The following is a 26,036-nucleotide window of genomic DNA, read 5'->3' on the forward strand; positions in this document are numbered from 1 at the left end:
TATTAGCTCAATTGTGCAAGGGGACACTGGTAGTCTCATGCAAGACGTGATAATTCTTTCCGATTATTAGGGAAATAATTAAACTGTTAGAATTTTATATTTGCACAAAATAACGGTTTGTACAAAAATACGTGGAAAATATTGTGCGAACCATTTGCAAGAATTTATATAATTGCTGAGAATTTTCTTGATATATCGAACATATGACTTTGCAGCTTAAGGTTGCAAACGCGATTTCGTTATTTTCTGATGATTTGTCAAATCCACCTTATTTTCTTCTAATAATGTTCTAGTATTTATAAGGGAACGTATACACACTTCCGTTTTATTTATATCTGCGAATATATTTGTGTAAATTTATACTTACAATAATTTACATGATTTCAAAAGTTGATCGACATTGCTTCAATAATTCTAATTTAAGATATACACAATTATAATCAATATAAATTAAGGAAATATTCGTCATTGTAATAAAGAATTATATAACGATAGCAACGTACATTTACTTAATATTTACGATGAAAGTGAAGTGAAGTATGACATCTGTATCTATGGAATAATAATTAACCATATTGTATATGATATTTTCACTGCATACAAAATTTTTACATCACTTTCTATACGTCACTATATTCTCAAATTATTCAATTATTTAAAAATGTTATTGCACGGTGTTTTTTGATATCTCTGAAAATTTTGTTTCAAATCTAAAATCGTTTATTAATATGACTTTACAAAAATGTCTTTATGAATCAATTGGCATTCTTACCAATTCTTACTAATTAAGTGTAATTTGTGCAGTTAACGATATATTACAGTATTCATATATCTATATAAAGCAAATATGTAATAAAAAGATAGACAACTGTCAAACATTGTGATAAAACCGATTACTCAATAACCTTGAATAACCAAAACTTGTAGCCTCTACTTTCACATAATCATAAAAGGACAGTATACTGGGATTATAATCAAAATACAAAATTGACTAAAATTACTGTCTAACTCGTAAGAAAGCGCTGAGCTATCTAAGCTTCGCGTACCAAACTTTCGACATCTCAATCATGCTGGGCGTGTATTGAAAGTGCAGTAGAAAAGAAAAAAAATAATACTGGTACAAGATAAACGGTAAACGCTGGCGAAAGAAAAAGAGAAACATATATGAAATTGTAGTGCGTACCTAATTGTTCTGGGCTATAAGAGGGTGTGTATGTTGGTGTCCATTCCGGTTTCCCAGGGATCGCCGGGATTGGACTTAATCGACCACAGGATGAGGCATTGCTTGAAGCTCGAGGACTCGAATAAAAAATAGTTCAAATGTATTTTAAATGTGCAGATATCAAAGTATAAACTAATACGCAAGATAGTGAGAGAGGTCACGAATATTAGATTATGTAATAAGTTTATTCCCTTTTCAATGTCATGTTTGGAGGAATATTACTCAATAACAACATTATTTGTGACAATTGCAATGGACAACATAGGACAAATAATATTTATATATATTTCCATAATTATGTTTTAGTATCAGTATCTCTGTTATATTTTTTCCTATTATTATTCTTGCTATATTCCTTCTAACATAATTGAATTATTTAATCCATTAAGAATGAATGAAAAAATACATAGATGTTACTGATAAATGTAAATTATCTTACATATTGCTTTGTTAATCTACGAACTACGATACTTTATAGAACTTATAGAACTTATATAAACGCTACATGAATCAGAGACACGAACAAAGTTTGTGTAAGTAATACGAAAAAGTCCTGAATATTTAGTAAAAGAATTATTTGTTACAACAAACAGATTTCTTTCAAGATATAGCAAAAATATTAGATTTTGCGATGTGTGTGTATGTATTTAAAATTATTGGAAAATTTAGTGCATTATTCATTGCTATGTTAATTATTTTAGTATTTGAAGTACTTTTATACAAGCAATCATTAAATACTTTAAATGTAAAAGTACGCACGCACACATATCGAAATTTTTTAATAAAAGGACAGACGATAGGATTTGAAGTGATCGTATAGAAAACAAAGGATAATAAAATAAGAAGATACATACACACATCGTTGATCAAATAGATTTTATAACAAACTAACAAACTTTTACGTATTTTTGAAGAAACACGGACGGAAATACGAACTTATTACATAATCCAATGATACGTACATATATTCTATGATATACTTTGCAAAACTATTTATAAAGCAAGAGTGGTGCATTATGTGTAGTTTACGATTAGTACAAAAGCGTAATATAAAATAGTGGTTTTGTACTTCTTGCTAATAGCGCGCATTGCAGCTGATATTTTTAACTATGTGTTATACAAAAATAAATATAAGAATTGTATTCAATATCGAGCAATTTGTAATGCAAATAATTTGTAAATAATACGCGATATTTTTTAAAAGTAAGCATAATGAATGAAAAACAAAAAATATATTTACTTTGTATAATACATTACGATTGTGTCTAATTTAAGTATAAATATTTTAATGATAAAAACATTTGAAGTAAACACGAGAGATAAAGTTGCATTAACCTTTCAATTGGATTAATGTTGATTAATATTTCAATAAAAGTAATATCATTAATAGTTAAATATCAATTTCAGAATACATAATAACTAGCAAATAATCAATTGATGTGTTCAATTTTGCATGGAATTTTATATCAAATTTAAACAGCAATTTTATATCAAAAGTTGTAAAGTCAAAATGTGTAAAAGATTATTTTTGATGTTTGATTTGCAACATTAAGTTATTTTATTTTATATTCTTGTATTTATTTCTCAAAGTTATATTGAAATTTTTATTTATATCATTAATTTATTTTATTATTATTTTTTGCATATGTACATAATTTATAATGCCATATTCGTCAAACTTTTATTTATGAAAGTTAATTTTATTTCTCTGCAAAAACAGATCATTATATGCGTGAGTTGTATGGCAATGGCTTCATTTACTAGTATTTATTATTCAGAAAATTGCGCTCATTTAACACTAAACATTTTAAATAAGTACTAAGATAAAAGTATAAAATATTTAACTTGAGTTAACAACAAATAAATATAGTCAATGACATATTGCTTCAAAATTTCATGTAAAATGTATGTAAAATAATATTTCAGAGATGAATTATTTCAGAATACCATGTATTTCTACTTGCATCAAATGTATTTATGTCAAATTTTGGACTGAATTAAATTGAACGATATAAGTAAATGAAAAAAAAATGAATGGCAAAGTGGTAACTTCAGAAACAATTTTTCTTTAAAGCAGCGATGGAAGTATTTTATAATTTTATATTTTATAATAACTGAAGATGATTGGCACGACTAATTAAATACGATTAACAATGAACAAGATAAATGAAAGAAGAAACGTTCTAAAATTGGGCTTTAAATAAAGCATGTACTTAAGAGAGTAATAGGAAATTCGTTTAGTAAAACATCAGAACAGCGCATTAAATTCGAATAAGAAATTTTATTTCAAACTTCATTAATTAAATTTTCAAGCACCTATAAAAATAATTTTAAAATATAACATTGACAAATCCTCATTTTAAGGAAGAACATTTGAAATAATTATGTTTATGAAATTCTTATAGTTTCTCTTTAATTATGAATCGCTGATTTGTTAATAGGGTAAAGCGTAGATAAATTGTTAAAACAATAATCTGTTATTGTAATCATAGAATATTTTTAGATATCGAATATAGACAAGTTCCATGAAATATGTTTGACAATTTCTTGCATAAAAATATTAAAATCCAGGCAACATCTATATTAATAAATTATAAAATGAATCTTATTCTTCGAAAAATTCACGTTATAAAATTCAATTGAAAGGTTAACAACCAATTGGCTAAGATAAATATTTTCTATTCATTTTTCATTCATACCACATGATAAAAAGTATAATTACTTTTCCGTTATAATATTGAACTGCTTTTATAAAACATAAAGTAATTAGTGATAAATAATAATAATACATAAGTATTAATTTTTTCATATCTCACAAAATCTGTGAAAATAAAATTAAGTATTAAACTATTGTACACAAATACTTCACAGCAATTCTATCATGATGATGCAAATAAATACATTCCTATCAAAGGGAAATAGAATTTTATTTGTCTTTTAACTATAGTAGTGAGATGAGAATGCTTAACTGTCTGATAAGATTCTGAGATATCTCAATAATGAATTTATCTGACTTTAAAGTCATAATTATAGAATTCAATTTAAGGTTGTGGATTATCGAAATATATATCTGTCATCATACGTAAATTGTTAATGTTTATGGAAATTCATATTTTTATGAACATAATTAAAGTAATAGAACGTGAGCAGAAATTTTTATTTTGTGTATTAAGTATTTCGTTAATGTGCTAAATTTTTATTTCCCAGTTGTTTAGAAAAATTGTAAATATATAAACGAACCAATATATTTAATTTAGTAATTAAAATTTCTACTAAATATAATTTGAATATATTTTGTCCATGTTTGCATATTTAGCGTAATGAGCACGTTTATACATACTTCTATAAATATATAACTTCTATAAATGTATAAATATCCGCAGTCTATTCGTGTACTATTTAAAACCAAGTTATAATAGTTTATAACTTGACTAATATTTATGACCTCTAGGTAGTACAAAATGCCACAATAAGATTTAAGGGTTAAGAGAAGAAAGATTGTTTTAAAAGAAAGAATATCAAAGATAAATGGTCTTGTTTAAATTCATTAACAATAGAATCAATCGTTTCTCAGAGATCAAACAATAGTTCAATACAATAACTAACTAATTTATCATAATTCTTAGCCAAATAGTTCAGACTAAAGCATAAAAGAAGAAAACGATCAAACACGGAGCTACTATAAAATTCCAAACGTAATGAAAATAATGCAAATCAAACTCAAATATAGACATACCGAAAATCAGGTGAAAGTTGAAATCCACTGCCAGGTTGAAGAGGACTATCCGGGAAGAGATCCAACCCCTCATTCACGCTATTACTGGGGCTAGGCGTTGCGTCAGTTTGCAACCCCCCGTTTCTTAGCGCCTCGATCTTCTTCCTCACCCTGCCACGTCGTTTCTCAAATTTGCTAGTCTCCATGGTTATTGCCCTGTGAGACATCAACGAAGATCGTGGTCTATGTGTGTGTGCACCGTGACAACGACGAATCATTCACAAAATGAACAACGACTTACCTTCTACGCGACTTGCCTGGTTTCGCGTCGCGATTGATCATCCACCAGGAACTCTTTCCAGTACCCTCGTTCTGCACTCGCATAAATCTGCTGTGTAATGACAGATTGTGTCTTATGGAGTTCTATAAACAAACAGAAACGTGCAAGTTTTAGAGTAAATTCTAGATAGTAGGGATTTAATGCGCATATATATAAATTAGGAAAATTCTCATTTCAAATACAAAATTGATTTAATTTGAAACTATTACTTGAAACAGAATAATTTAAACGTCTTGTTTTCAGGAGATAATTAAACAGTACTAATATAAATTACACGATACCTAAATAATTCGTTAAAAATATTATTTGATTGATGATGATAAGCATTTTCTATACGTATATATTACCTATAAGTAAATATGATCTTATTTGACGATTATATCTAGGAGGAAAGGAATTAATATCCAGATATACCAATTAATAACTAACAATACTATACGAAATTAAGAATAAAAATATGAAAAATTTAAACGGTCTTATAAAATATATTATTTATAGCTTTTTCTGTATGAACATCGTGACACAGCACTTAAATCGTATATAATACAGAATGTATCAAATAAATTTTATATGGATCATCTTTCTTCGATAGAATACTTAACCATAACGTCTCGAAAATTCTTACTCATGTTCGAACGTAATAAATCCAAGAGGTAAAATTAAAGGACTTATCATTCGTCGAAATCTTTCCGCGCCGCTTTTACAGCAACTTTATAATTTCAATTTCGCTGAAATTTACGATCACCTAGCAGTACCCACTGCCCTTCCCACGCGATATCTCAATACCAGTTCCCTTTACTGTCTTACTTTCTCGCACGCGTAATGCTATGACCGACGCGACCGAGCGAACTCCACGCGAAGCGTTCGCATTGTCAGATAGAGAGAAAGAGAGGGAGAGAGAGAGTAGTTTTATACCATGTACAAAATCGATTCCGAAGAGTGAGTCATGAGAGCCACGTTTTATTGTGCTCCGTAGACAGAGACGGTTTAAGCCGGGCTTGTTCATTAGGCAAATTGAATCGACGTAGTCACCCGAGCCCTTCTTCCTCCCAAAAATTTCGGAAAGCTTCTACCCTAATATGAAAGTAGCGTTGAGAAGCGATAACAATTTTCTTTCGTCTTCGTCCCATAGCAGTATCTCCTACGCGAGCGCGTATATGCACAAAGCAGCCCGGAGAAGAAAGCTTTTACGTAAGCAGCCGATGGCACGATACCGCGGCAAATAAAAATTACTTTTGCAAAATTGATGCTTCTTCGTTCTCCGGACGCGTACGAACTTTCCGAAATTACAAGAATCTGCCCCCAGTGCCATCGTTCCGCGAGTAGTATCTGCTGGAAATGCAGATTTTATTCCGCACGATTCGTGATTCGCAATTCGAACTTCTCAACTTTGTGATCGAATATTATATACAGATAAATTTGATCTGAATTTATAATAAATGTTTCATTGTTAAAAAAGTTTAAGATCTCTTTGTAATTTGTGATTTTTACTGTGTTATTGAAGCAAATGAAATTTGAAGAAAAAAATAATTTTATGTCGTTTTCGAAGATTTAAAGGATTTAAAGATTAATTATTCAATTAATTATTTAATGGATACATTTATTCTTACTAATTTATGTACATTGTATCTAAAAAATTTAGATATTATATTCCAATTTATAGCGTAGATATTTTGTATTTTATATGTAATATTTTAGTCTGATATAAACCATATGCAAAAATTCTCAATAGTATACAACAAATATATTATCACATACAAAAAGGCTAATTCAACGAGAAATAAATATATAAAGAATATTAAAATTAGATAATAATTTAAGAATGTAATAGACTCCATTACGAAAGGAAGGTATATAAATATATACGCGTTCTAAGAAAAATTGTTAGCTATTTTGTATCACGAAAAAGTACCAATACTCTAAAAAGGAGATAGCTTTGATACCATTCTTCGTTAGCCTTCTCTTTCATGAAATATTATCGTGTTCACTTATTTTATTCATTAATATTCACACTTTATTTTCATATAACTTCTCTTCATACAAAAGCAGCAAACTGTAAATTAAACAAGATATAGATAAAAATTCCTTAAATATCTATATTAAATTCTATCTACCATATGAAATGTCGAGTTACAAATTCGCTAGCCAGACTGGATCGCGAAATACATACATATATTGTTTACATGCATTGTAATTCACGTAAAATTGGATATCGATCTATGTTCTTCCATTTCATATATATTTTGTTTAAAATAGTATTGAAAATTATTTAGGATTTTCTTTGCAACGATATAATCAATAAGCACGAAATTCGAAACATTTTCTATTATAAGTTTGGTCGTTGAAACCAAGTTTGTGACGAAAGCTACACATTATAGGTACTATACAATATGATTGTTAATGATTTTGATCTTTGAAGAGGATGCAACTAAACTTGCAGTGTTTTACAAAATCTAATGGAAAAATATTTGTCAAAAACAGTACTAGAGACATTGTATCTCTATAAAAAAATATATATCAATTTTAAATAAACTGTATTTCTATTAATAAAAGAAAACTCTACTGAAAAACAAACAAATTCTTCATTTTATGAAATCGGACATCTCATATAAAGGTCATAAGTGAAAATTATAAACTTTTCTTCTTTTATCGAATAGTATTTTAAAACTCAATACATTGTCAACTCATTTCCATTGTCAATTCCATATCAGACCTATTTTTATTTGATTTTGGAATTAAATATTTGTTTTTGTCATCTTCCTGGACATAAACAAAATATTTATCAACATAAATTATCCTGACTAATATTAATTAAATCATGCTAACGTAGTAACTATGCTAATGTTATTAATTTCTTAGAAAATATGCTGAATTTGTCACCAATTTTCAAACTGCTGATAATATCTTCGAATTTATCAATTTAGCGGGTTATTCTCTTGTTTAACCATTTCGTATGAAGATATTTTTTTGTAGTTGCTACTTCGTTGTAAAATATAAGTAAAAATATCAACAGGAATGGCCCTATTATATTTTCCCATGTGGCCTTCGTACATCGCAACATAATAGAATCATAAAATCTAAATGAAACACTTTCACTCCGAACACAACGATCGTGCATCACGAAACGATTTCACTCTACATAAAATTACCCATCGCCAAAATTTTTTATTCCAAGATACGTTCTCAAGACTCTCAATTCATGGATCCTAAATAACTGAGCTAACTAACTCTTAGTTAGTCGCAATAAAACAGTATCGCGTATCGTACTCGTATCTTAATAGTCTGATTTGACGTTTAAATGGATTCACCGGTGAATAGACCTGCAAACAGTGTAGCTCATTACTTTTATTACACCATAGCGTTTCCTGTCTTTACTGCGGTCACTGCTCTTGAGTCTTGACCGATCGTTCCGTCGGCACAATCGAATACGTACAAAGATTGGAGAACAGCGGATCGGAGAAGCTAAACTCTAAAGTATTTATCGACAGGGTGGTTGCACTTCGCGAGTACCAATGTCGATGCTTTTACGATCGATTCACATCGTTGATTCCTTTTACCTTTTCACTGGGTGACGGACTCGTCGTAGGGTTCTACGATGGCGATCTAGCTATTCGAGTCATCCAGTCGCGGGTTATACAGCGAGAGTTTACAGCCCTATCATTTCCCTGCCTTTATCGGCGGTACACTTGGAAGATGAAGACATTTTTGGCGCCGCTATTCCGATTTTCAAATCGATCCCGACCATTCGAGTCCTGATGGGGACGCGACAAGAAGAGACGAATGAACCGGCAAGAATTTGTTCTTCGACTTTTCAGCAAACCATCTCGCCCCTTTATTGCGGAACATATTATTCGCATCAATGCTATATCCTTTCTTTAATTTTCAGTTAAAACTAAATGAATTATACGTAAGAATGTAAGGTTTTTAATATGTGATATTAGCGATGACGATGAAGATTGACGAAATTATATATATTATGACAAAGTTGTGTAACATCGTATCATTCAGAAAGGAGAAAACTTTTGAAGTTTGTTCTCTTTTTGCGACACATTAATTTCGAATTAATAAATTAAGCAATTGAATATCGATAAAGCTGAAAACAAAGTAATTATAAATTTTCAGTCTGCAGTATGTACACTGGGTATCTACTTCTTGTTTTCGTTCATGTTCATATATGTAGGCAATTATTATTAAAATGTCAATGTTATGAATATTACGAATACATGAATTAATATTAATATTAGACTTTTTCTTATAACATCAGAATTCCGATTAAATCATTCTTCATATACAATTATATAATTTAATGTAATTGAATGTAACGTAGAATTTTCAGAATTGTCGGACATATTTTCAATGTAATCGAATAATATACTTTTCTTTTGACATTTCAGACGTAACGTACATTACAATATAGATTTTTCATTTTTACAGTCTTTGTATCAAATAATATTTAACAAGTGTACACATCAAAAGATATCGTAACAAAAAAAGAGAATCGAAAATGGGAGGAGAATTGAACAAACGCAACGGGCGCAGCAACAAAAGAAGGAAATAAAAAGACAACGGTTGTCGGGGAAAACTTTTTCTTTGATTAGTACAATGAACGAGAAGTGTAGTTAAAATCAGTCGCGATATGACGGTTGCCAGACTTTGTTCCTGTTATTGAAATATAGAAACGCTTGCGCTCACACATACACACGCGCATGGAATAACGTGTACCAACTCGTAAAAAGAACGAAATCGCCAGACTACGTAGTATCGAGGCAAAACGAAACTTAGATTTTATTGGTAAAATCGATGGCCAGACTTTCAACGTTAATGGTATCCATTCTGTTGAAGACATAACGACAAAAAACTGTGGACTTCTGAAATAAAGCGATCTATACTTTTGCCACGATATATCTGAATGTTCCTTTTCATTAGACGAGATAATTCAAGATGATCGATTCCAGGAATGGTTAATTGTTTAAAGATTGAACACTGAAGGAAATGTTGGAAGAGTTCAGTCATAAAGATCTATGAGATACCAAGATATAAAAACTCAAGATAGGTGTAAAAATCGTGAGTCATTTGAAAAACAAAAGCTTGACACACTGCGATCGAACGATTTATAGAGCAGTTAATTATCACTACGGAGATGTAAACGTGCTTATTCCTTGGAGATATTGTGTTACACCAGTTAAGATCTAAAAGAAACGTGTTAAAAAAAATGATGCCTGTTAGTCACACGTCAACGAAATGAAACAAGTCACGAATCAATAGCCAAGACTCATAAGTTTGATATTGATTAATAGGATGTAAAGTAAGTAGAGTTAAATCGCGTTATTGACAACAATAGTAATTTCAACTTCCCTTTCGTTTTAATCCTTTCTCATCTGAAATTTTTGGCTTATGATAAAATTATGTTTCTATTAATTATAAAAATATATTTTTTCGGATAGTTTTGTATAAAAAACAAATGCACCAGTTGAAATCAATTTTACTCATTGTGTATGATATACAACATCGAGCATGCAAAAATTTCCTTCGATTCCTTCAATTCAAATAGTTTTGCCTCCTTATTATTGTAGTTCTAGTAATGCCAATTCTTATAGTAATGTCAATAATCCATCAAAAGTTATTGATGCGTTAAGTAATGCAAAATCTTCCTGTATTAAGTTTTTCTAACTTCGTTTGAAATACAGTTATGATCGAGTTCAGCTACTAGTATTCTATTAGTATTATTTGATATAACAAGTTCATACAAATTTCAAGATCGAAACATTGCCAAAAAGCGACCATCTCGAAAAACGAAAAGCAAGAAGCAGGGTGCTCGGTTGGTGAAAGCCTGATTTTCTAACATCGGCACCGGTTTAGGCGAATGGCGTAATTTTATGGTGGACAACCTGGTTGCATATCGGATACTTTTCGCAGCGACGGAACGATCCGGAACGAAAGGGACAAGAGGCCATTCAAGGACGTGCTCTATCGAAGAATTGCTCGTCGATTCTGATGGTCACAGACTCCCGGTACTTTCGTCAAAAACCGCATAAATTCCGCGGAAACGACCCCCGTTGCCAAGGCGAAAGGAACGAAGCGATGAAGAGGACCAATCGCACCACGGACAACCGAACCTGGTTATCTCGTTCCCGAATGGACTGTATAACGCGCAATTTATAGAGCATATACTTACTTGTCCTGGTCGTAGAATGTCCACTATCTTTCGCAGGATGATGCGATAAGCCAATTCGAAAGTCCCTCTCGTTTCTTCGCAACAAAAGTGCGAACCACTGCTCATTTAAGTATTCGCGCCTGTACTCGACCCCGAATCGATGACCACCAAAAAATTACATACCGTAGAAATTAACCATTCTGGAACGATGCACTGCACTGCTAAGACAGCGGTATTAACCTCGTATCTTGGTATTTGTTCTTACGAGACTGGTTATTGGCAAATTTTGGGTAAGCTATATTGTTCTAAATTCTTTCGATCTTTCACTTTTGTGGTGAAATGAAAAGGTGCAGTGTTGAGTATATAAATAGGCGAATCTAATGGAAATTTACTGTTGCATATTATGATTTACAAAAGTGAATTTTATTTATTACTGAAATTTTATTTCTTAACGTAAAAAAGAACCTAATTAATTATAGTTTCTTATTTCAATCCAGAAATTGAGAAATTAATAATTAATATAAATATATCAAGTACATGTGTGCACTGTACAACAATAGTGCAATAACGTTCTATAATAGTGTAATAGAAAAAAGAATAAAGTAGCAATTAAAAAATATAAGAACACAAATATGGAACTTCCAGGTAACACAGAAGTACATACACACATATATATTTTGCAGAAAGCCAGTATTTTATATGCTTGTTAAATCAATAAAAAATTATGATAGTCTTTTAAATTGTCTATTTTCTAACCTTGTCCAAAGAGAAAGTAAACTGTTCACGTCACGTAATTACATATGCTGTCACATAATTAATATATGATAGAAATCAGAATAAAATATTACGCTATGAAATGAAAAAAGAAGAAGCCTTTTGTGCACGGATGATAAGACGATGCAGAACCAGTGTTTATTTCTAGAAAACTTTTCTAATAGGTAATCGCAAATAAGTAGAGAAAAAGAACGAGATTTCTTTGGTTCAATTTATTTAACTAATGTTAATTATACATATCTTTATTCAGAAATGAAGGATAATAGAAATATCCAAATCGTTGATTAAGATTTATTTTTTTTTTTTTATTGGTTTGTGACGTGTAATGAAGATTATGATGACTGAGACTAAAGGAGTATTTATGTAAATGTTAATTACTATTTATTATATCTTCCTATTTGAATAGTTTACACTTCGAGTTTAATGTCTTCGAACAAAATTTGTTTATGTAGTTTGTAGGTTGTAGACCTAGCGGATTATAAAAATGTACCGTAGTTATAAGAATGAACCATTTTGCTAGGATAGGACTATCAAATAAAATTACATTATTTAATAAAAATTATATTACGATAACAATAGTGTTGTCTTACGTCTTTCTAAATATTAAGCACTACACGTACACAAACAATATTTTAGTAGAAACCTCTAAAAATTAAAAGGTATCATTCAAACTAAAATAGAAAGAAAAATAGGTTCCTTGTTAAATAAGTGAATAATTAATAATTTTCTACTTCGAACTTTAGTTCAAACCAATATCTTCCACAACATATTTTTTTTAGTTATTTCATTTTTCTAAGAAACCGACAATATGTAATAAAATGTTTTTTAAAATATATGATACACAATCATTGCATAAACTGTTTGACTATCAATAAGAATTAATTAGTGTCCCGGTATCTTTAAATTTAGAAGATTTCTATAACCTCACCTGAACTTTTTAAACACGTACATATTTTACCTCTTCGATGCAATTCATCACAGAGCATTCGCAATGACAGTGGTCAAGACAAGCACCAATTTGAATAATAAACCACGATCGTTAGTCAAATCTGACACGAATGCTTTAATTTTTCATTCGCATGTGAGCATAAAGATGGGCTGGCTGGCGAGTCTGTCCACGATCGATTCACTGTCATCGAATTCATTTTTAAATCATGTCCACCCATGAGCTTCTATCATTTCTGAAGTTTCTTGCATGCACGCTCCAACCTTGCACAAGTGCACTATGATTTATTTCGACTAAACACGATTGGAATTTTAACATTGTACAATTGCACGTTTTCGCATATTTTGACATACTTTAACAGATGTTTTGAGAATAAATTTTAATAAGTTCAGTAACTTACTTTTTTGTTCAGATTTTTACATCTATTAGGTTGTCCGAAAACTTATAAATCCACCCAAAAACTTTCAATTTATATATACATAGATATTAAATGTATTAGATACTAAATATTTATCGAGTTTATGTCTTTAATTTAAATTATTGCTTATTAAATCTTTTGTAATTGGTTTATTGAGGGGTAAAATATGCCATGTTTGAAATGATCAGGAAACAATTTATTCTTCTCTTCTTCAAAAAGGGTAGATTATATTTATATTAATTTAAGAATAAATTGTAGAATAGATAGTTATCCAATTAGAATAAATAGTTGTATAATTATAAAATATAGTATACATGATATGTATGTATATACGACAAATTCATAGGATCTTTTCTGTTCATAAGCTTGCTTAAGAAAAGATATTAAGATTAAGACGTAAGATATGTTATGTAAGCGTTGTGTTCAAAAGCAAACCTTCCCATTTCTTAAGAGACTCATATTATTTAATTGTGTTAATTTCAAAACATGGATACCTAAATATATTGTACATTACAAATATTAAGGAGTTCTAAAAGTAGATAATTCTTAATTTCTTAGTCGATTTTCTTCATGAATCAAGTATTCGATACATACTAGTATTAGGTCCTTTCAGAAAGGTCTTCAATTTTGAATATTGAATAAAGAAGTGATTACACGAAATAGATAATTCCTAATTACGTTTTTAAAAATGCATAGAATCGTACACAAAGAAAGAAATAGAAAAGAGAAACACGCAAAATATTAAAGCATATATATAACGATGAAAATTTCGTCAAATCGTAGTGGAACACGAACGGAAGGAAACGGAAACTTGTTTTTAATGCGGAGGATGTGGTTTTTATCTTGTCAGTATACACTGTCCTTCTAAAACTCTTCTTTATGGAGAGGAAGTAGACACTAAAGTTGCGGTTTGCGGACATTCAAAAACCGCGCGTTCCATATGCAGCACAGTTGTGGTGTTAAACCTCTTCTCTTTTCAGAAAAAGAAAATAGAGCTGTTTTATCGTCGTAAGTACGAAAACAATAGCTCTAAACCACCATCATTTGTCTAAAAGTTTAATTTAATAACTGAATTCCAAGAATCATATCTCGAGAACGGCTTATACAAAAAATATGTTTAGGTAATATTTTGAAAGTATCTTGATGTCAACCATAAGACGATATACTTGAAAATATAGACTCCAATTAAAAAATTTGAAGTCGAATTTAAAAGATTCCTCAATGTCATCACAATGTCAAATAGGCGATAACACAATTTGTTGCAACTCAATATGCTACAACTTTTATTTAAAACATCTTTTTATATGTCTCATATCTTTCGAGATATTTGTCTAGGAAGATTCAAATGACATACTCTGTATAGTAACTTGAAGTCATATAGACGAGTTTCATAGTTTTATAAAGAAATATTCATCTTGATAGCATAATATTAATAATATCAAATATCATCTTTATATAAAAAATATTATATTTAACATAATTTTTCCAAATTCTTTATGGTTAAATATTTCCAAAGAGTGAAATAATATTATTATCTAAAGACAGACGAAGGGATGAATTTCTTTCCTTTTTTTACTACCACATAAATAATGATCATAAAAACTGATGATCATGAATATCTTGATTCCTATTTTACCTATTTACTCTGTCTTGTACCTAGAATTTTTAGAATAATTATTCCTGAACAGTGCTGCAAAAAGATCAGTTCTTTGGCTATTTTCTCAATAGTAACATTTCTTAATTTTAATACACTACAAAATTAATTGTGCTACATTTTTACAAAGAATATTAATGATACAAATCATTATGCATAAGATGATATACACTTTGGTTAATATAACAGTTACATTACATGTAATATATGAACATCATAAGAAAATGTCACAGAAATACATATCGCTGACACTTTTCTGTTAGTCTAATTTTACACCTAAAAAGGGATATTTTAATATAAAATAACTATGAATGATAAGATATACAAAAGATTAAAATTAAATAACTCTTATAAAAAATAAAAAATGTCACTTATTGTGTTCATCTCCTAGTTCCAATATAACATATTGTTCAGATATTATTGTATATACATAGATATTGATAATGACTAATTTATATGGTAGAATCAACAGTTAAGAATAAAATTCACTTATTTAATCATTCGAAACACTGAAACGTAGGAAATCAAGATAATCTGTCATTGTCGAAGTATTTCCGAAAGCAGTCAGTTTTTATCAGTTCCCCTGCTACAGTAGTGGCGATGTTAACGATATTGAAACACTGATACGAGGGCAGTTTTCAACATCGCTTTGTGTCGCTGACGTTTATGCTCTAAGGTAATTAGATAGTGGCCGACACAAGCGATCGGCCAAGACTACCAACAAGACCATCCCAGCAATCTGCACGAACATCTCGGTACACATTAATTCAATTCCATCGACGAAGTCAATTTCGTAAAAAGCATTTGCTAGGCGATCAATGAGGGATCGATCGCACAACCGCTTACCTGTATGTCCCGTTTACCCGTGTCGTGCGTTGGCCAGGAGATCGCGAAATGATAGAAAACACCCTTCACGTGCTTTTCATTGATTCCAACAAGAGATTTTAATTAGACGACTCGGCGAGGAAATAAATTGCAAAACTTTTTAGGATGTAAAATCAGTTATGCACTATATGTATCTTGGATCGAACTTTTCTCTTTTGACTTTGAGGGTGTCAGTATCGTTCATTACTTATATTTTCCTTATTTTGTGAAAAATTTAGGAAATTTAAAAAATGGAAGGTGTTGGAAAACTTGGATTTGTTGTTTAAAGACGAATTATATAATAACTACATTGAAGGGCGATAGTAATTTGATGATAAAAATAATGTAAGTACATTGACGTTTTGTGCAAAATTTGCTGCACATAATTTATTAGAGAGATTAGGAAATGTAAGATTCAGAAAACGTGGACATTTTGAGAATGCGGAGTGTTATTAAATAAAGTTCATTAAGGTTGTTAAATAAGATTAATTAATTAAAGTTACTAAATAATGCTTTCTTTTATGTGAGAAAAAATTCATCAACATAATCATTGGATGACGAAAATAATAGACATAAATCTTGAGATTTGAAAGTTTGAGTTCTATATAAGATTATAACTAGTACTTCCTTAGTTTTGCGAAAAAATAAATTAGGAAAAATGAAATATGATTTCAGACAAGCTACCATATTAAAAGTTAATTCGTGATTGCAAAAAATTAACAAAAATATTACTCGATGGATGAAATATTTACTGTGATAGATAATTTAATTAAGCTTTCATCCTGTATGTGGCAATTTAATCCAAAAGCGATTTTTCTCTGTCAGTGTAGTTTTTAAAGTAGAGTACACATTAGATATTAAAAACAAAGTGTCAATAATTTATCAGTTCAGAACAATTTTTATGAATATGGTATACGAATGTTAAAATTATAATGAGTAATATAACATCGAAAGTTTGAATATTTCATGAAGTTAACACAGGGAAAGAAGACAGAATAGCTATTTTCAATGTTTTTCCATTTACTTTTCAATGCATTGAAAATCTTGTTGGATAGGGTGAAATGAAATTGATGAAACTGTCGCGACGCGAATCATCGAACTGTTGGATTTAATTTAATTTTCAAAGTAAAATCCAAAAATGATACGCGTACGATTAATTTTTACCGGCGTATGCATTAATTACTATAAATTCAATTAATAATCACGTCGATATTACAAGCGAAAAGCCTGCAAAACGTGAAATATTTACGAACCTTCGTAAATTAAGTATAATTACCGTGTACATGTACTCTAATACGAATGCAAAATTTTTATCAGGGCATGAGTTATTAAACTTTTTTCAAATTGATTTATAACATCAAACTTGAATTTTTATTGTAATAAATTAAATAAATTCTACTATTAGTAATTAGCGGATCAGAGATTTAAAAGTATAACACCTTTTCTGAATGAATTCTGAATGAATTGTATCAGGCGAGGCACCTAAAACAGGACACCTAATATTAGTGATAGGAAACATACAATTTCAAAGTCATTCAGGTGACCTGTTTTAGATGTTACTCTTACTCGTTACTGTATATGATATTATGTATTGTATTATAATCAATCAATTATATATGTATATAAATCAATAATCTTTAGAATGATTTGTTACTGACAAATCCTGCAAAAGTTTCGTTGATTTTTTGTTGCGAATGATATTACCATGAAAGAGTGGTATCATACTACTCAAACATATATAAAAATATATGAATAGGAAGTAATTAATTTTAGGTTCTCAGCTGTTCAGCAAAATAAGATTTACTACGAATTTAATGACAACACTTTTTCTTCGAAAATTTATATCGTGAATCTATCAACTTAGTTTAAAATAATTTTAGTTGCAACATAAGATTTCTTTCTTTCTCTCTTCTTCTTTTGCTCTTTGTCTTTGTTTATTCAGGTGCTCAAATCTTAATGTATTATATAAACTGTCCAACCGAGTCACCTTTACTTCACTACTCTATATCATTTACAAAAACCAACAGTTCGTAAAGAAAAAGTAAATTTACCTTAATTTTCAGTATAAAATCTATCATTACGTAAAATTATTGTATTGTAAGAATTCTAAAAGAGCATCTACAAATAAATATAATACGATATTTGTACTGCCAATCAGGATTCTGAAGAAACAAAAAACTGAGAATTATAACAACTTCTGAGAAAGTAGTAGCCTATCCCAATTATGAGTACGAAAGCTATATATATTAAATCTATTTAGCATCACAAATCACGCTTCATATTAAATCATCAAACAATCCATCTCTTATCAATCTATCCATCGAAGTACAAAAAATATTTGAGAATTGAGCAGCATACAAAATACAAAGAAGCGACTTCCTATTTCTGTCTTGTCGTTTGAATACATAATACACCATATATACATTCGTTTTTTACAATTTTTTCCATCTTTATCTACTACTTATTTTCCTACATTCTTGCTTGTTCATATTTTCTACATTCATTGCAAAACATCAAATTGTCATAAGGAATGGATGAGACCTGAATGAAATAGAGGCTTAAACCCAAAAACTGCATCATACAACGAAAAATGTAAAGCGCCGACACATAATACAGCATGGCTACGTCCTACCGCCGCGTATCGGTATCTTTGCCCACCATACCATTGCAAAAATTCATGTTTATTGTGAATAATGTACTTAAAATCTGTATTTTCTGGACTCAATAAACTCCTTTGTAAAAAAAAGACCTGAACGAAATGAATGTTTCGATTTTTTTGTTGCAAAACATCTCCAACCTCAAAACTAGTTGAAAAAACAAAGAATGGATAAGGATTAAATCATCGTTAGCTTAAAAAATTTTCAAAATCCAGAAGTCATTTCGCAAAATTAGCTGTTTTAAAGATGAGAAACGGAGCTTTCTTAAGGTTAGAAGCACAAGACGAAAGATCGCGAGTGGAGAGGAACAGCACGCATACAACGCTCGCTGGCGCGTAATTCTGCGACAAGTAGATTCAGTTAATTCGGCCGGAGGTTAGCAAGCTGTACGAGAGAGCGGATTCCATTCGATTGCAACCACTCAAATCAGAAATCTAGACTAGTAGCCAAATGCAAGATCGAACGTTCAATTCCAACTGTCTGTGAACTGGCAACAGTGTCTGAGGGGAGATCTTGAATGAACTGAAGGGGGGAAACAAGAAATATGAAGAAACGGAGAAATGAATAGCAAAGGACAATCACTGGGCTAGCATAGGGTTGGAGCCAAAGACAGAGGGAAAAGGTGAAGTCCGCGCGAAAGAGAGAGGAAAAGAGAAGAAGGGAATAACAGAAAGAGCGATAGAAGTGGGTATAAGAGAGAAACAGTGAGCCAATTCACTAATCCCGATTTCCGATCGCGTACATCGATTCACGTATTTACGTTAACAGTTCCAATCAGTTTCCCCTCCATTTCCTTAGTTTCCGATAGCGAGGAAACGGTATTCCCGGATGCGTTCCACCTCGGATCTTTCATGATCGACCGATTCGTGCTCTGATGTCTGACTCTTTTGCGTAAGTACTTTTATCCGTTTCCTTCTTCCATCTTTTTTACTTTTAAAGGTAGCGACCGTTATACCAATTTTTTCATTTTTACAATTAGTGAGGATATGCAAGGTTACATATATTCTATGCGCTTATTTATTTTTGCGTATTGCTTTTATTTTAACTCACTATGGGACTGATTATGTGACTCACTATGTTATTGACTGATTTGGATATAGCTTTTTGTTGGCTTAGACTACGGTCGATGTTTTATGATAGACAGAATCAATGATAAATTCATATTTAGTAATAATAAAAATCTGTTGAATTCTAATATGATAGTCAAAACGTAAATCCATCTGATGTTTTCGACAAGTTTTCCATGCGAATCAGGAGAAATTTCTTTCTTTCTCTAACTATTTGTAACCAGAAGTTTGCTAGCTGATATACAGGGTGGTTGGTAACTGGTGGTACAAGCGGAAAGGGGGTGATTCTACGCGAAAAAAGAAGTCGAAAATATAGAATAAAAATTTTTCGTTTCAGGCTTTATTTTTGAGAAAATCGACTTTGAATTTTCGCCCGGTACGCGTGCACTTTATCACGTCTCGTTATAACGGATCTCACTGTAGATCGTTGTCTCGATAGAAAAATTAAAAAAAGAATTAAAAAAAAAGAGATTTTTATTACTAACTATACTTAATACTAACTATTTTTTTTTATAATTTTACTTATAACTGATACACGAATTACATTTCTTTTTATTTGTATTTTATCTGATGAATAATATTCACATTGATTATAAAAGATATTAAATTAAGTTTAAAAAATACAACAGAAATTGTTATTATTAGAAACTTGAAATTTCACAAACATAAAATTTACAACTGATTCATGTAACTATAAAAGAAAAAAAAGTGAGCATGTTTATAAATATGTACTTACTTCCGATTTTTGATAATTAATAAATTTAATAAATAAATTTATTACTGTTGGAAATATTCTCAACACATTCTGATAGGTATTTAATTCTTAAGTTGTAGTATATATCAGTAACCTTTCAAATCATTGTAATTATAGTACGCGTATATTTCACAAACTTGTGTTTAAAATATAGTATGATTTAATTACATTATTTCAATCACACATTTTGGAATTCTGAAATATTTTATGTTATTTCTGTGAATAAAAAATTCACGGTAAAATTTGAAATTTTTTATGTAAATGTTTCAACCTAAAATTTACATATTTCCTACGTTCCATCATTATTCCACACTTTTGCATTTGCAATATTCTACTATTTGTTAAAACATACATTCATACGCTTCATTTTAAAAACTAAAATTATGAGCACTGTAAATTTTAGTCTGTAAATGATACTTTATCTCTTCGCATTTTATATGCTTTTATTTTTCATCGTCAGTATTTAAATTTATCAAATCAAAAATGCATAATTTTTTTCTAGCGCAAAATGTATATAATAACTTATAATTCTGTATTTAGACTACATCATAGTTTCACACTTAACATCTCTACTATTACGATATATCGATATATCGAAAATTTCTTATCAAATGTATGCTACTGATACAAAGTTTAGGAGCAATATATCACGCTATAACAAAAATCAATTAATTTTTCTTGCTTGTAACAGTAAATAATAATTTATATGTAATTCGTTTTGCGTAATATGTATAATATTTAAAGCGTGTTTGTAATATGATGCAACGTATTAAATTTTATTTTGTATAGTTAATACCAAATTTATGGAAGAAAGTCAATGTGGCTAAATACCTATTATTCGGATTTTTCACGCATGAAATATTTAAAGAACATCCGTAATATAGCAGGAACATTATGTGCTATAAACTGTCTGAAGAAACGATTATACTTCGACAATAATTGAAAAAAAGAACTTTTTTGAAAAATTTACCATATATTTGTACAATGAAATATTATAACAAAGGAATATAAAAAATATAAAGGAATGCCTTTACACTTATGATCGGCAGTAAATATGATTATGATAAAAAAGGAGAATATTTTTTAAAAAGGCACATCTTAATTCAAAATGAGAAAATAAAACGTGAAACAAGTAGACGTATACTTATGCACAAATTCATATTTGTCAATATCCTGTTACCATCTCCAAATCAAAAGATAACACAATATGCATATAACGCGATCCAAAAAATTCAAGCCTGGACATTTTCTTGCCACTTATCTGCCACGAGTAACGACATAGATCACCCTGGCGATCGCGGACAAGTATGTCAGACAAAGGTAATTAATATTAACACGCGAACAACCGACATCACCGATGTTGCTTCCAAAAAAGTCGCCACGCGAAAGTCCACAAATCTTCTCGGAAAAGAAACTCGCTGCTGGCATCGTCCGAAGAGGAGAACAGTGGCTTTTTTCGGCTAGATAAAGAAACATTACATTGTAATCTGAAAAATTCGGCAGTCCGCGTCCTCCTTTGCGGTAATAGATTCCTTTATCGAGTCCGGCTCGTATCAGATCTTCTCCCGGTCTCTCTTTTCCTCTTCCTCTTCCTCTTCCTCTTTCTTTCTTTCTCTCTCTCACTCTCTCTCCCTCTCTTCCTCCTTCTCCCTTTATCGTGGCTGAAATATCGGCAAATAGAAAAGAGCCGGTCGATATCCAGAGAAGTTGGAAAGTTTATCGTGGCATAGGTGCAGATAATTGATCGAACCTTCCCCGTACTTCTCCTCGTCCACTTGTTTTCCTAACTTTGCTGGTTAGTGGTAATTTCTCGATAGGCCAGCTACCGGCCCGTCCAGGACACTCGCGACCGATCGAGCTTTTCAAAACCAACTTTTGCGGCCGCTTTTGTAAATCGCCCGCCGCGTTGATAATGTCTCGGCAAAAGGTGTCAACGAGGGACCAATTTCATCGAGCTTTTTTTAACAAAGGCAGGAGGAGAACTTGAAACTTTCGCTTTCCAGTGTATTATTAAGGGCAATTTGAGCTTAAAGTTCGAAATTTAAAACACAAGTTGATGCGAAGTATAGAAGTTAAGACAATTGAATAGCGGAAACAGAGTAATAACTGATGTACAAATTTGATTCAAAAACGTCTTCTGTATTTTATGAATACCAAAGTATCGTATCGTGTTTAGGTTGTGCGTGTTTATGCATTTGCGGAAAATTTTGCAAAAATGCACGTAACGTATATTTATGGAAAAGAATATAAAATGTCCAATGTACAGTACTTGCTGTTACATTGACAATACTTTGCTATTGAATTATGTGCAAAAGTATGCAAAAAGTTCATTGTTTCAATTAAAATATATTATGATATAAATAATAAATTGCTTTTGACTGCCCATTTTATTACTGAATACATAGACGGTCGTACATGTAATAATTATATAATTTAATCTTTTATTACCATATCATAAATTCACAGAATTTCTTTAGAATATTCTTAGAATATCATCCTTGTACTCTCATCGTCAGGAAATTCACCCCACTTGGATACCACTCAATATATGTGTATTGACGTGTATGATACATGTGTATCATTGTGTATTCATTCTTGACCATTAGATTACCCGATTTGAAAGCAAGAATTGAAAATGCTTATCAAAATGAGAATACGAAGCGTATGATGTCACGTTGCATGTAATTAATGCAAGGGGATAAATAAGCTCAACTATTGACATATATGTACATACGTATGTACCTGTACAATATCTTACCATTAGTATATTTAATAAACCTTACTATTAAAGTTCTTTATTTTATTAAAAATATAAAAAGCATAAGAAACAAGTGCATATATATATATACACAATAATACACGTGTTTATTATTATTTACTTCCTCTCAATTATCCTACTTATTTAATTTCCACTCCACAGGATAATTGCCTCAAACTAATATTTTTAATTTACAGTTCAAAAGAAATTTAGACGAATTGCGTTAACTACACTGTGGCGCAATGAGTATTATTTGTCGAGGTAGAAGCAAGAATTCGCGAAGACGATCCAGGAAAGGAATCTCGTAATCGATCCTATCTATCAAACAATAGCTCAAGTTGAACTACCGGACATTTTTAAAGATGAATATGGAGACATTTTTGTCGCCTGTACACGATACAGGGAAGAGGATATGGTCAGGAGCGGAAAAGGCTTTCGCTCAAATTAGATCCGGGAGTTCCGGGACTGTCGGCGTGCGCCGATTTCCCCACAATTTATACGTGGTAGTATTTTTGTGCAATTTGTGCCGGTTATGAGGACGTGGAAGCACGACGGTTCCACCGTGAAAAATATAGCTGGAATTTATCGCGGAGACTTCTATCCACTTTTCTCTTCCTTCCTCTCCATCACCAACAGAATATCTATTATTCGTCACTGTCCATGGCCTCGGAGTAACTGACCCAGAATAAAATTATAAACCGATTCACCGAGAATCGCGTCCCCGTCTTCCGATTATTTCGAAACATCATACGAATACATTTGTTAGTTCATCGTTGAATAATTCTACCTTGTTTCTTTTTGTCACCGAAATAAATTGTTCAGTAGTTTGAAGTTCATCGTTCTTTTAAATAAGCAGATGAGTATCTTTTGAATTAGAAATATGTAACATGCAATCGATATCGAAGAAACGTCTGCTGAAATTATGGGTTTTCGAAAATGATATTCTAAGGTAAATGGATGTGCAAGATGAAAATAATGCACTCTTCTTCGAAATAGAATGAAACTGATTAAATTCGTATCATTTAATAGATATCGTTCAAATTTACAAGCATATGTGGTAGGTACCAAATGTAATAAGATTGCCTGGTTCATATTTTTGGTAGCTTCAAGAAAAAGCCAATGGACTATTGTTGTGAACCTTACTAGTGTTTGTACTTTAATTAAAAATGTTTAAACTTTATTTTTAAATCTCCATCAATTTAATTAATACAGAGTAATTGTCAGATAAATAATAACACTTTGAGTGAATGCGTTATATGAATAGTTAAAACTCGGGCAATCTTCGAATAGAATAACTTCTTTACAATTGGACCAAATGATTTGAATCTTTTTGAGAAGGTAGAAAGATTAGATTAATAGTGACCTGTAAAAAATAATTTTGAAAGAATTGAAATTGATTGGAATTGCGAAGAAAATGTGAAAGGTCGCTTTTTACAATATTTTATTAATATGAGAGAAACTGTAACTGAAACAATCCTGCATTGGATTAGTTGTTAAAGAATTCTTATCTAGAAAGCATCTTTTAATGTCCAAAATTCAAAATTGCATCAACTATCTCTGTTTTCGTATGATTATAAATACTGGGAAAGCAATAATTGGAAAAGAAAAAGAACAAAATGAACGCTCTAACGAATGAAGATCTGTAGTATTATTTCAGAGAAATTAAAAAACATTTCCATTCAATATATGAAAGAAACCATTAATTCACAAAAATGTAACTATAGTTTTTAAATATTTATAACTATATTTTTGGAACACAAGTCATATACCTATACTATTGATTAAATTACTTAAATTGATTAATTGAATTGCTAAAAGTGATTTGGGGCCAGTTAATGGGCGGTATCAAATTTATATCACTCGGTTAATAAAAATACTAAAAATTAATGACCAAACCATTAACAATAGATAGATACAGTTTTTGAATAGAGTTTAGTATTTAAAAATTCTCTATGTGAACATACGATTCTTAATTTCTGTATGAAAATTTCAAAGTTCTTTTGAATGTTCAATGATTCAATAATTTTAAATTAACAACACCAATAATGAAATATAGGTAATTTTCTATAATAGTTTCAAGTTGTTTATTAGGTTCATTCGTTATGATAATATAACTTCAGACAAAAATCAGTTTAATATTATATTAAATTTAATTAGTGTAATAATTAGGGATACTTAAATTGAGAATTTGTGTTATATAAAACATGAAACGACATATAAACGATATAATAGCAATATTTCTTAATTAAAAATGCTTTATAAAAGTCATATAAATGAATAATTTGTTGAAATTTAATTTTACGCTAAGAGTTAATCTGGTATAGGTAAATATTCAACGCAGAATACAAATGCAATGATTTTCAAGTCTTCAAGATTTGTATTATCTATCTTCTTACTTTCTTTTATATTAATATATCATAAAGTCTGAAACATCGACCGTTTCAATACATTTACGAACAGCGTTGAAATTTCCACGAATCATGTGCTCACGAAAACCGATTTTCTCAACGAACTAAAGGAATCCTTAACGAGCGAAGAAATTTCGGCGAGCAATTTCAGATATGATTTGACGCGCGCTTTGCGTGTCGAGTTGTATATTCCAGGAGATCATATCTTGCACCAACTGCTTTAATTTATCAGGCCAATCGAAATATCGTCTGGTCGCGAAGGAAAGAGAAAAGAAAGGAAGAGAAGCGAGCTGTTGCGCGATCGT

At 30.5% G+C, this 26,036-nt stretch overlaps 1 protein-coding gene across 3 annotated transcripts in view; it reads right to left on the minus strand.

Moving 5' to 3' along the window:
- Window positions 1-26,036, minus strand: part of LOC117237031 (forkhead box protein O) — a 292,486-nt gene that overhangs the window by 110,446 nt on the left and 156,004 nt on the right. For all 3 annotated transcript variants that reach the window (XR_004493931.1, XR_004493932.1, XM_033500616.1), the window contains exons 2-4: window positions 5,239-5,360; window positions 4,959-5,153; window positions 1,184-1,299 (exon numbers count right to left, since the gene is read on the minus strand). Coding sequence is in view for 1 of the 3 variants with exons in the window: in XM_033500616.1 (XP_033356507.1) it covers window positions 1,184-1,299; window positions 4,959-5,153; window positions 5,239-5,360 (433 nt within the window). In the remaining 2 variants the exon portion in view is untranslated. The remainder of the gene's footprint in view (window positions 1-1,183; window positions 1,300-4,958; window positions 5,154-5,238; window positions 5,361-26,036) is intronic.

This window comes from Bombus vosnesenskii, unplaced genomic scaffold, assembly GCF_011952255.1.
Source record: "Bombus vosnesenskii isolate JDL3184/JDL3185 unplaced genomic scaffold, Bvos_JDL3184-5_v1.1 scf7180000013355, whole genome shotgun sequence".
Lineage (NCBI taxonomy): Eukaryota > Metazoa > Arthropoda > Insecta > Hymenoptera > Apidae > Bombus > Bombus vosnesenskii.